Genomic DNA, 13,844 nt, shown 5'->3' with positions numbered 1-13,844 from the left:
AATTCTGCACCAGGGAGCATCACTGCATGGCTTGGAAAGTGGATGCCCTCTCCTTCCCCTGGGCCAACCTCTCGGTCTATGCCTTTTCTCCCCTACCTCTCATCCCCAGGGTACTGCTCAAAATAAGAGGAAAAACCAAGGACCATTCTTATAGCTCCAGACTGGCCCCCTCAGCATTGGTACCCCTTGCTGTGCAGCCTATCCCCACTGCCTCCATGGCATCTTCCTCAGATTCCAAAACTCCTAACCCAGAGGGAAGGGGAATTCTTGCATCCCCAATTGCAGACACTCATGTTGGCAGCTTGGCTTATTTCCTAACCCTGAACCAATCTGCCATCCTCAGTAAACAGGTTCTTGATGTTATCCATGAGGCCAGATGCCCTAGCACCAGAAAATCTTATGCGTTTAAATGGAAAAGGTTCTGCACCTGGATCCAGACTAAGGGCACCAACACCAGCTTGAGACCATAACTTTGTCTTGGAAAAGCTCCCACTGCCTCATTTCAAACAAGCTACTTCTGCAGAGCTAAAATTTCTCTCCTGGAAGATAGCCTTCCTTCTGGCCATCACTTCAGCCAGAAGAGTCTCTGAGCTGCAAGCACTCACTGTGGAACTTTTCATTATCTTCCGTGCAGACAGGGTATCCCTAAGAACTAACCCATCCTTCATGCCCAAAGTGGTGTCCAGTGTGGCTCTCAACCAAGCCATTCATTTGCCCACCTTCTTTCCTAATCCCCAGAACAAGGGGAAAAGGATTATTCACTCTCTAGATGTGCACAGGCAGCTCAGATTCCATCTGGACAGGACTAAATCCTTCCAAAAGTCTGATCAATTGCTGGTTAGCTTTGATACAGGGGCAGAATGCAAAGCCATCTCCAAGTAAACCATTTCCAAATGGATAGCACACTGCATCCATTTCTGCTACAAACAGCATGGTAACCTCCCCCCAGGGGGTCAGGACACACTCCACCAGAGCAGCCTCCACCTCTGCAACTTTCCTCAGAGGAGTCCCCACCAGGGACATCCTGGAGGCTGCCACCTGGACATCTGTTCACACTTTTACCAAGCATTACCACCTGCCTCTCTTCTCCAAATCCAGGGCAGGGTTTGCCTGTGCCATATTGCAGGTCATCCTAGCCAGCCCCTAGCTTACTTAACGGCCTCCACCCATTTCCTCATCTTTGGGAATCTACCCAAATGTGATGACTACAACAATGAAACACGAAGAACATAGTACAGTTGTGTACACTTACCATAAATGTAGATGTTTGAGAGTATTCACTGTTGCAGTCCTGGTTTCCCTCCCTCCATACCCCTTTTTTCTCTTTCTCCTTTTGTTACCTTTCTTCCTTGTTGCTCTCCTTTCCTTATAAAGGACATATTGGTATTTATTTTCCACTGGTGGGATCTTCCACCAGAACCTGGCCTCCTACTTTGGGGGCTCCTGACAGGTTAGGGCAAGAAAAACTGATGTAATGGTGTCAGCTGCCTTACTTTATACCACTGACAACCTGACATCAGTCCTCAAGCAACAGCAATTGACGCAGAAATACTAAGTCTCTGGTATTCGGGCTGGCCGAGGGCTACCCTGGCAGGGATAACACAAATGTGATGACTGCAACAGTGAATACACTCGAACATCTACATTTATGGTAAGTGTACACAACTGTACTATCTTTGCCTATTTGGTTAAGTGTACTCAATGTAAGTAGAGTGAAAACTAATATAAGCATTATGCAATTTCTTTTATTATATAATTTATTTATATGGGCTTTCACCATAGTTTTTTTTTTTAATGTCCCATTATGTTTGGTGCAGATAGTGACTACTTTATTAGTACAACTGAAAGTGGGAGTACAAATCAGAGGCATAGGGTGGGAGCTGCTTAAGCAATGGGGTCTGGTGGGGGAGCATTACAGCAGAATTTATTTAGGTCATCAAGTATCTGAAGGTTTGCTTTTGAGAAGTCTGTAAATGTAAAGGTATTTTACAGGGGGAAGTATCACTAGTTTTAAAGGAAAAAGTCATTAATTTATGGTCTGATTTAACAAGACAGGCTGGTACACATGGATATGAGCAAGAAGTGGCCGTATTTATGAGGACTAGATCAAGGATGTTAGGGTCTCTAATAGGATGGCTAACTGTGTGTAAGAGAGTTAGCATTTATAATGTCAAGGAAACACTGCGCATGATTACCACTGGCAGTGCAGGTCAGCCAATTTATCAATGAACAGTTGAAGTCCCCCATTAGAAAGGTGTTGGGTTAAATGGGGATTTCAACTGTTTGTGTTACGATAACTATCATGCTCAGGACAAGACATAGAGGGCTTTCTGTAACTAGCTATGAAGTTAAGATTAGCCTTGCTTATGGTGATTTGGACATCTAGAAGTTCATATGTGGTGGGCAAGGGCTTATTACCTATTTCATAAGCCATCATTGCCAGGATGCCAGCAAGGGCACAGACCATGGTTGCACGAATGATGACCCCCTCCAGACAGCTATCAACTCCATTTTGGGGATACTCAGTACAAGGGGAACAAGAGAGCCCTATTCCAGTTGGGGGAGGTTTTCTGGTGGGCAGGCATGGGGAGAAAAAGCATGGAGAAAAAATACATTATGCCATATTTCCAAGAACTTCATTTAGTGACATAAAGAATTTTATTTATTTTTCCAAAGTAGGGAAAGTTTCAAAAGAAAAAAAAAACTTCTCTGTCTCAATTGGAAGAAACAATAATACGGAAATGAGTCAACAAGTTCATCTATATTTCTAAATCCACTCTCCCCCCACACCTGTACACCTGCCTCACACTCCATCCTCATGCACCTCTGCAAGAGCTCACATACAAACACACATTCTCAACTGCATGGTAAACAGGAACACTAAGTTTACAAATATGATAGCTTACACATTATCCTGAACTCCTCATGCCTTATCTTTTGTGCACCTGCACCATCATAAAAATATAAATATGGTAACAACTTCCTGAAACTGAGAAGCTCTATCCTTGATTCAGTTGCTCTGTTGTCCTTCATCATTTGAAACCATTTCTTATACAGTGGCAAATTCTCCTCCATCTAGAAAGTAACTACTCTGACCTTTGCCTTCACAAATGATGACACAACACTAATCACTAATAAGCAGTTGAAGTGACACACTGCCAGAGACATAAAACGCTTCAGTGAATTAGTTTGTTAAACCATATCAGCAGTCACTTAATAGAAGGCATATGTGGAGAAACACTATTGTATATTTTGTGTATCATGAAATATAACTTTAAGTAACAAATACAGTATATCGTTGTGTTTAAAATTAAATATTTCCCAGGAATGATAAAGTTTGCATCTATTACCAGTAAACTTTATATTATTGAAGAGTCCAGACTTTGAATCAAACTGTGAAAGCTTTATGAACAGTTTGCATAAATGCAGTAACCTAATCACAGTGGTAAAGGGTCATTGGCTTTTTCAGACAAATTTCATAGATGTCAGTGATGTCACATAAGGTAGTTTGTTCACAGGGATCAGCTTGTGCCTGCTTGTAAAACAACTGATGAAAACCTTTCTTCAGATGCAGCATCTTGTTTCTTTAACGTCAGAAATTATTTGAGCTTAAGAAGTAGTGTTTTATCATAGTATTCTGACATTGGCTGACTTTCTCAGCTACTCATATCAGATGGTTCTTAAAATACTAATATAAATGTGTCATTACCATTGGTGTAGTGTTCTGTGTAGCTTGATCTAGATCACAAAATGGAGTGCGACACTGATTTCCTTTTTTTTTTATTTAGAAGAGAGCCCATGCTTACCAGGACCACCTGGAATTCCAGGCCTCCCTGGAGATACTGGCTACCCTGGAGAGCTGGGACAGAAAGGTAAATCCATCTTTACCATTATTTTGTACTTTGTATATTGTGTTTAGAACTACAAGCCCATCAACCAGTTTCTATGAGACCTTATAATTTCAGGTTTTTAGGATGTTTTACTTTGCACACTTCAGTGATTCTAATTTTTCTGTTATAGTCTATAGTGACTAAGCAGCCAGTCAGAGATGTGGAATCATAGTGGCAGAACAGGTAGCTTACATCCTTCTAAGTTGGGAACTGCTGATTGAGGGCTCAGTGTCTGTTATTCTAAAAGTGTATTAGTTCTGGTTTAAGCACTTGGGCTTCAGGCCAGTTATTTTACATTAAGAAGGTTCGTGGTCTGCACTCTTGTGGGAGGAGAGGCTGAACTCTGCCCTTCTGAGCTGGGAATTTCTGGTTAAAGGCTTATAGCGCCTGCATATTTGAACTGTTTCTTACTGAAATTAGTACACCTTGTTTGCTGTAGCATAGACTAGATCCAGACCTGCTGAATCTAGCTTTGTTTGTATGCTTGTTGTTTGTTTGCTTGTTATTTCCCTGAAACGCTAATTCCACCTAAAACGCATCTTTTCAGCGCTTCTGTGGATCCCTAGTGATATCTGCATTGCTTACTGTACTTATTTCCTTAATTCACTTGAAAGAAAGTTACTGTTTGTCGTTTTTGCATTTAAGTTACCTGTAACACATTGCATTTAAGTTACCTGGCATTTGCTCACTAAAGCAATTATATAAGTCAGCACTAAAAAATTTAAAGCACTACACCCTCCCAAACTCCCCTTGAGTACCTTGTTCCCCATTGGCCCTTTTTTAAATTATAAAGGAATTCCCAATAATATTCTAGCATGTCCAAAGGTCAGTTGTCAATCTCCTCTCCGGTCCAGCTGGTGAATCTGGGAATCTTGAGGCAAAGTTACAACTGCCTCATGTACACAGACAACCCTTTCCTCCTCCCAACAAATTCCAACACATGTGAGAGATGCAACCATATAGCCAAACTGGAGGCTAAGCTCTCTCAACTCAGTACTGGCGTAACCAGTCAGGAGGAGAAGGAAACCACACTCACTACAGTTCCAGTCTCACATAGACCTACCACGACAGCAAACCAGACACATAAACACACAAAAACGTACTCGGAGGCTCTAAATAAAAATGTGCCTAAGCAGCAGAGACCTCCAAAGCAGACAGCCAAGCAACCGCTACCCCAAAACAAAACACGTGCAACACATGCAACACATAGCTCACAAAGCCAGTGTGCCGAACAGTCACAGCCCTTAAGGCTAAACAACACACCTGATACACTTGTAATAGGTGACGCTGTCGTCAGGCACACTGACGTCCTGCTCACCAGGCTGAACAAGGAGAAGGTCACGGTGAGCTGCCTGTCGGGTGCTAGGATCCGCCACATAACACAATCACTCAGGTCACTCCAAGGCAAGTACAAATATGACTCAGTCATTCTCCATGCTGGTGTGAATGACCTGAGACGTACCTCCCTGGACTACATGAAAAGAGACATAGAGGAGTTCTCTGAGCATGTAGTCCAGGCCAGTATGACCCTGACCTTGAGTAGCATCTTACCCTCACCAAGAATTATGCCACAATATGAAGACAAGATGATCAATTTCAACAATTGGCTTAAGTATTGCTGTCATTCAAAGGGGATCCAATGCCTGTCAGCCTGGGATGACATGCTCGACAAGCCACGATGCTTCGCTAGGGACAGCTTGCACCTGTCACCCCTGGGCTTTCGGATATTGGCAAAGGCTCTTGCTACCCCCATAGTGCCTTTTTAGGCAAGGCTCAAAAGACAAACCCACCTCCATAGGTATCATAAGGGATAAGAAACTAAGAGTAATGTTACTCAACGCCAGAAGTCTAAACCTCAAGATGCACACACTCGAAACTCTCCTTAGCATGGAGAACATTGATATCTGTGCAGTAACAGAAACCTGGTTCAAGGCTCCCGAGAGCACCCCAGCACTACCAGGATGTTCATCGTGTTACCCTGCTGCAGTCATCACACTTGGGTTATCTTGTCGTCAGGCGGTCCTGCAGTTGGCCTGAATTCCAAATTCTTGGTCCAGCGTCGGTTGCTGTCGCTTCTTCCCTGACGTCAGTGCACCAGGGGTATATATAATGCATCCGACGCCATTTTCATCAGTCTTTCTTGCCGCGCGGTGCCCGAAGCAGAAGCAGTTCGCAAGTGCCGGTTGGCCGACTCCTGAGATTTTCAAAGTCGAATTTCAGATCCAAAGTCTTCAATAAAGCTAAGTACCCCGTTGGGGAAACTTTTCTTGCCTCAGACCGATGTCAGAAAAAGTTAACAATTGTATTTCTTGTGGGAAGCAAATAACTCATAAGGATTTTCATTCTTATTGTATACCTTGCCTAGGCCCAGACCACGACGTCACTGGTTGTCGCTTTTGTGCTAGGTTCAATAAGCGTACTGTAAAAAGACGCTTTGATTTCGCACGACACTACGGTAGAAAATTTAACTACCCAATGCCGTCGGAGCAAAAGACTACCAGCGTGCACAAAAAACGCAAGGATAAGGACAGGCAGCCTACTCCCAAGCCAGACTCCGAGGCCTTGGCTGGGCCAGTCCCCGATTCACCGGTTTTCAGTAAGGCTCCTACGCAGCCCCTGGCTACCGCAGATATGGAACCCGACACCGCTTCGGAGTGGAGAGTGCTAGGCCGACGCAGCCATTTTGTTTAGCCCCTACCGACGACACTGCAGAAAAAGATGTCGGTGCTGCAGAAACGCCTTCGGTTTCTGAAGGCGTCTTCAGACCGACGCTCACCATAAAAACGTATCCTAAGCTTAAGACTCCTATTAAACCAAAAAAGACTGCACTTCAGTCTCCAGTTCAAGGCCCCATGCCTAAGAAACAGATGCTTAAAATGGCGGAAGATTTGATCTCTTTAATCAGGGGTTCCCAACCCCCGACAAAAGGCCTAGACAAGAGGAAGATTATGCCTCCTCTGATCAAGTGTCTATTTCCTCAGGCTCCTCTGAGGACCTAGATTACTCTTTTCCCCTTATGAAGATTCTGATGCTGAGGATTCCATTCCCTCAGCTTCTCCCCCTGAAGACTACTCCTTTGGGGAAACTTTACACACTATGAGGGAACATTTTCACTGGGAAGGTCAGGACTACTCTGACTCAAAGAAAAGGCTCAGAGAGGTTCTTTTACTCCCCCAGCACAGACCTCTTGCCATCCCCCCAGTTTTAGACATTGTGGATGATGTTTACTTAGAATCTTAGTTTGAATCCAGATTCTCTGCCTCCTGCTCCAGCCAAACCAGACAGATATTATAGAGTGCTTGACTCCCACAAATTCCTTTATAAAAGCCCTGTTGCTGATCCAGAGACTATCTCCCAGGGTCCCAAAGGGGCTAAGGCTTCTATGACAAAAAATCCTGTACCCTCTGAAAGGGACTCCAGAGCACTAGACAGGTGGGGGAAAAAGGTTTACACCTCAGCCACTCTAGCTATGAGAGCACTAAATTGTCAATTTCACATGCTAAAATATCAGCAATTTCTAATGTCTCAGTTAAGACAAAAAATGAGCACACTCCCTCAACAGTCTGAATTGAAAGAAATGCAGGATCTGTTGCATGCAACTGAACAGGTGGGCAAACATACTTTACAATGTGGGTTTGATTCTTTAGAGGCTTCCTGCAGAGCAGCTGTCACTGGGTCTGTTATACGTAGGCATGCTTGGTTAAAGGAACAAACTCAGCATGATCATGTTAAAGCAAAGCTTCTAGATGCTCCCTTACAGCAGGATGTCCTATTTGGAGTTAAAGCAGAAGTCGTCTTAAAGAAAATGGAGGATAAGGCAAAATCTATGCAGACAGTCAAAGATTTTCTACAGGTACAGCCCCCTCGCTTCAGCAGAAATTGGCCAACAAAAAATTGGTCCTTTCCAGCTACTGACAGACCACAGAGGGGTAAATACAGACGCCCAAGAGGCAGAGGGCAACCACAAGCCCAATACAAACCTCGACAGTGGGGCACTGCAACACAGAAGGGAGGAGAAGACAGGCCCCAAACTACTAGAAGGCAAACTCAATGACTTACACCTCATATGGCCAAGCAACACTCTCTTGGCAGCTCCCTTGGGAGGAAAACTAGCATTTTTTTCAGACAACTGGCACATCGTCACAAAGGACAAATGGGTCCTAGACATCATTTCAAGAGGATACAGATTCCATTTCCACACCTTGCCAACAAAAAGAGGAATGCCAAACCTGCCACAAAATCAATGGGCAGAGGCACAAAAACAAATTACAGCTCTCATGGACATGAGAGCCATTCAACTGGTACCTACACGGGAGCAAAGCCAAGGATTTTACTCAAGACTCTTTCTAGTCCCCAGAAAGGACAATGCCTGGAGACCAATTCTGGACCTTTCAATTCTAAACACCTTCTTACAAGTACCCAAATTCAAGATGCTAACACTACAGCAGCTTCTTCCCATGTTGGGCAAGAAAGCATGGCTAGTAACGTTGGACCTCAAGGAGGCATACCTGCATGTCCCTATCAGACTGAGTTGCAGAAGATACCTCCATTTCATTGCAGGTTCAACCCATTACCAATTCTCTGCACTCCCCTTTGGCTTATCCACTGCGCCCAGGGTATTCACAAAATGCCTGGCACCAGTAATTTCATACTGCAGACAAAGAGGAATTCAAATATACCCAGGATGACTGCCTCATCCAAGCAGAAAGCAAGGACATCCTCTTACAACATCTGGCTTTTGTAAAACATTTTCTAAGTTGCCTGGGGTACACAGTAAACGAAAAGAAATCAAAACTAGTACCCTCACAAAATATGACATTCCTGGGTGCCAGCTTGAATACAACGGCCCAGAAGGCTTATCTGACGGCAGACAAACAACTACAACTCACTCAATATTTCAAAACAATGGCAACTAAGACCCAACTCCCTGCAAGAAATATTCTGCAGGCCTTGGGCTTCATGGCATCTTGCATACTACTAATACCATTTGCAAAGCTGCATATGAGGAAAGTACAGTGGTACCTAAAAAGCGTATGGTCTCAACACAGCCACAGCTTGGACACAATGATATCTCTCATTCCCTGCCTTCAACAAGAGTTTCTATGGTGGTCACAGGCATGTCACCTCAACAAGGGTCAGCCTTTCACCTTGCCCCCAGCCAGGCAAACTATGACAACAGATGCATCGGACTACGCCTGGGGGGCACACATGGCAGGACAGTGCGTTCAAGGCATATGGACTGCAGATCAAAGGAATCTGCACATCAATCAAAAAGAGATGCTAGCTGTACAGAATGCTCTGACAGCCTTCAAGAACCTATTACATCCAGGACAACTTACAATAAGGACGGACAACACCACAGTAATGTGGTACATAAACAAACAAGGGGTACACACTCCTACCCTCTATGCAGGCAAGCAATGACCTTGTGGAACACAGCACTGGCTTACCAAGTTCAGTTACAAGCTCAATTCCTGCCAGGAAAAAAGAACACATTGGCAGACGACCTCAGCAGAAACATCATGGATCCCCACGAGTGGAAACTGGATCCACAAGTATTTGCAATGATAACTCAAAAATGGGGCCTCCCAGACATAGACCTTGTTTGCCAGCCCCCAAAACTATCAGCTAACAAATTTTGTACAAGGACACTTCACCATCAAGCTTGGAAAGTGGACGCACTCTCATTCAGTTGAAAAACCTGACAGTACATGCCTTCCCTCCATTGCTTCTTCTCACAAAGGTGCTTCTGAAAGTCAGAAAGGAGAGACCACGACTGATACTCATAGCCCCAGACTGGCCACGCCAGCACTGGTACCCACTATTAAGGAATATGGCCCAGGGCCCACCTTGGATTTTACCACAAATTGCCCATTTGCTCACACAGCAAAACAATCAGATTCTACACAGCCAGCTCAAAACCTTAAATTTGGCTGCATGGCAACTAACCTAAGCATCCAGCTCCTCTTCCTCAAGCAGTTATGGATGTTATTCTGGAAGCTAGGAGGCCCAGCACCAGGAAGGCCTACTCGGACAAATGGAAAAGGTTTTGCGCCTGGAACCAAGCTAAAGGCCAAAATACCCTTCAGCCTCACATGCCTCAGATTCTACAGTATTTAACTGAGATGTTGCACAAAGGACTTTCTTTTTCTTCCATTAAAATCCACGCATCAGCTATTTCAGCCCACTACAACACGGATCCACCCTTATTTTCACATCCACTTCTAAGGCAGTTCCTCAGAGGGGCAAAAAACATTAGGCCTCCCAGGAGAGCACCTACACCAACATGGGACCTCAATTTTGTTCTGGAAAAACTTACGCTACCTCCCTTTGAACCAGCTTTCTCTGTTGATCTAAAGTTTATATCATGGAAGACTGCCCTGCTGCTAGCAATAACTTCAGCCAGAAGAGTCTCAGAGCTGCAGGCACTAATGGCAGTGGAACCTTTCCTCATTTTCCATCAAGACAGAGTTTCTCTACGAATTAATCCTTCCTTCATGCCTAAGGTGGTATCCAGTGTGGCTTTAAATCAAACCATCCACTTACCCACCTTCTTTCCAAATCCACAGAACAAAGGAGAAAGACTCTTGCATTCCTTGGACATTCACAGGCAACTTCGTTACTACTTGGATAAAACTAAGGTTTTCAGAAAATCTGACCAGCTCTTTGTATCCTATGCTACAGCTTCGCAAGGGAAGGCTATATCAAAACAAACCATTTCCAAATGGATAGGACATTGCATTAGTTTTTGCTATACCCATCATGGAAAACCAGTTCCTGCTACCATAAGGCCCCACTCTACCAGGGCAACAGCTACATCTACAGCCTTCCTCAGGGGGGTCCCAATCAATGAGATTTTGGAAGCTGCAACTTGGAGTTCAGTACACACCTTCACCAAACACTACCACTTACCACTTTACTCTAAGACTAGAGCTGGCTTCGCCACTGCAGTTCTGCAGGGCCTTCTAGCCTCCTCTAACCCTCTTTGACTCCTCCTCCCATCCTTAGCTTTGGGATTCTACCCAAGTGTGATGACTGCAGCAGGGTAACATGATGAACATAGTACAGTTTTGTACCTACCATAAATGTAGATGTTCGAGTGTACACCCTGCGGCAGTACAGGTTACCCTCCCTCCATCCCCTCTGATGTAACTGGCTAAATCTTTACAATACCTTCCTGATGTATTTGCTTATAGCTGGAGGGATGTTGTGTTTGTGCTAAATTTCTTAAATTGGTACTAATTACAGACCACCTTTTTGGGGGCACCTGACATCTGGGGCAAGAAAAACTGAAGAAAATGGCATCGGATGCATTATATATACCCCTGGCGCACTGACGTCAGGGAAGAAATGACAGCAACCGACGCCGGACCAAGACTGTGGAATTCAGGCCGACTGCAGGACTACCTGACGACAAGATAATCCAAGTGTGATGACTGCAGCAGGGTGTACACTCGAACATCTACATTTATGGTAGGTACAAAACTGTACTTTATACCTCATACCATGCTTTTTGACCCCAAAACTTGGACCGAACCACAAAAGGAGGGGGAGTATCAATATTCGTCAAAGATACCCACACTTCCAGGTTGGTGGCACAGCATGAAGCATCAGAGACTATCCATACGCAACTAACAGTGGGTAAAACTGCCATCCAGTTTATAGCCTGCTACAGACCACCCTCCCAAACCCAGGAACCCCACTCGGCCTTCCTGAGAACACTGGAAAATATGAAGGTCTCTCCAAACACCATTATATTGGGCGACTTCAACTACCAAAACATAGACTGGGAGCATTACTCTAGCTCCAACACCCTAGCCCAAAGGTTCCTAGAATTTATAAACTCAAATGCTATGGAACAACTTGTTACCACTCCCACAAGAGGGGAAAACATACTGGACCTGATCATCACCAACATGGGGACTCTATGCTCCAGACCAGAAGTGTATCCCTTACTGGTATGATCAGACAATAAACTAATCTCACTGGATATTCACATCCCGACCACACCCCCTGCCCAGAAAACCACAGTGAAAAACTTCTCTAAAGCAAATTTCACACTCCTCAAAACCGAGGTGGAATCCTTCAAAGCCCCTGGGCCTGTGGAAAATACGGCCCAGACCGCAGAACCCTTTATAAATGCATTCTATGAACACCTATAGGAATGCATGGATCATGCAATCCCAAATAAAACCAAGACCCAATCCTCCAAAGGCAGACATCCTGTCTGGTGGACCCCAGACATAAACAAACTATACAATAGAAGGAGGAAGCTACTACATGATAGAGCAAAATCCCAAAAAGGGAAGGCATCTCTGATCAGTATTAGCAAACAACTACGGGCACTCATAAAATCGTCTAAGGCCAGCTTCAAGAGAAAAATTGCCAGGACACTAAGGATAATCACAAGGCTTTCTTTAGTTATTTTAGGAACCTGGGTGGGAATTCCCAGATATGCTCAGAATTAGTCCAAAATGACAAAAAAATACACCGAACCCACAGACATTGCCAACATCCTAGCTGACAGGTTCAGTGCAAACTTCTCCCCTCCCACCAAAAGGGCAAATATCTATCCCAGCAGAGTGCTGCCCCTGACATCTCAGATGCTCAGGTAAGAGCCGCCCTCTCCAAAGCAAAAAACACAGCAACAATGGGACCAGACGGTGCCGTCCTACATGAACTCTAAGAAGAGCTAAACCCAAACATAAAACTACTGTTCAATCTCAGCCTTACTACAGGATATGTACCCAAAGAGTGGCGTACAGCAACAGTGGTCCCTCTCCACAAAGGTGGTGCCTCAACGGATCCTGGAAACTATCACCCCATAAGCCTGACTAGCTTGGTCTGCAAAGCTATGGAAAGGATCATCATGGACCTCATAAATAAAGATATTGGGGACCTACAGACATTGGATCCTACCCAGTTCGGGTTTGTTAAGGGCAGATCCTGCCTCTTAAACCTGGTCGATTTCTTTGAAACACTCACCAAGGCCATTGTCGGGGGAAGATGGTCCACACAGCCTACCTGGACCTCGCAAAGCCTTCGATACAATACCCCACTCGGGCATTATAGATAAGCTCACCAGCTTAAATATAAACCCCTATGTCACTAGATGGGTTGCAAACTGGCTCAAGGACAGAACCCACATGGTTAGAATTGCTGGAGCCATGTCAGACTCCAAACCAGTTACAAGTGGCATCCCACAAGGCTCAGTCCTGGGACCTCTCTTGTTCGGTATATATTTCTCGGAGGTACAGGCCTTCACGGAAGGACTGTGGCCGACCAATTTCGCAGATAACTGCAAACTGGGCGCCATAATCGACTCTCCATCTTACACAAGCATCCTCCAAAAGGGCCTCATAGAAAGACAACTGGTGCCAGAGCCATGAACTTAAGCTAAACGCCAAAAAGTGTATAGTCATCCCCTTTGGCAAAAACAAAGTGTCCACAAATTACCACATAGGTGGTGGTAATCCATTAAGTACAGAAGAAGTAATTAGGGACCTGGGGACCCAAGTTGATAGCAATCTCTCATTTGACAACCACGTGGCCAAAGTGGTTAGAAAAACATTTTATATAGCCCACCTAATATGAAGGGATTCACATCTAGATCAGGGGAGGTCATCGTGCCTCTTTACTCATCCCTCATCAGGCCCATAATTGAGTACAATGCCCCTTTTGGGATGTACCTTAGCAGACACCTGCAGCAACTGGAAAGACCCCAAAAGTACCTCACCAAGAGGATCAAAGGGCTCAAACAGATGCCATATGCTGCCCGGTTAAAGAAACTCCAGCTCTACTCAGTGGCATACCACCTGCTCAGAGGCGATCTGTGCCTGATGTATAAAGCCATGTCCAACCCAGAATTAATGGACATGCTGCACCTCAGAAAATCCAAATCCCATCGAGCTACGTGCTCGAGAGACTTGAACCTCAGCACTGAAATAAATAGGA

At 44.7% G+C, this 13,844-nt stretch overlaps 1 protein-coding gene across 4 annotated transcripts in view; it reads left to right on the top strand.

The window, feature by feature from the left end:
* Positions 1 to 13,844, top strand: part of COL4A5 (collagen type IV alpha 5 chain) — a 3,591,008-nt gene that overhangs the window by 2,057,477 nt on the left and 1,519,687 nt on the right. For all 4 annotated transcript variants that reach the window (XM_044057208.1, XM_044057205.1, XM_044057207.1 and 1 more), the window contains exon 22: positions 3,789 to 3,872. In XM_044057208.1, coding sequence (XP_043913143.1) covers positions 3,789 to 3,872 — 84 coding nt within the window. The remainder of the gene's footprint in view (positions 1 to 3,788; positions 3,873 to 13,844) is intronic.

Source organism: Protopterus annectens, chromosome 15.part0 (assembly GCF_019279795.1).
Source record: "Protopterus annectens isolate FY-2018-M chromosome 15.part0, PAN1.0, whole genome shotgun sequence".
Classification (NCBI taxonomy): Eukaryota; Metazoa; Chordata; order Ceratodontiformes; family Protopteridae; genus Protopterus; species Protopterus annectens.
Note: the sequence above shows the minus strand (reverse complement) of the source record. Positions and strands in the feature narration are given on the sequence as shown.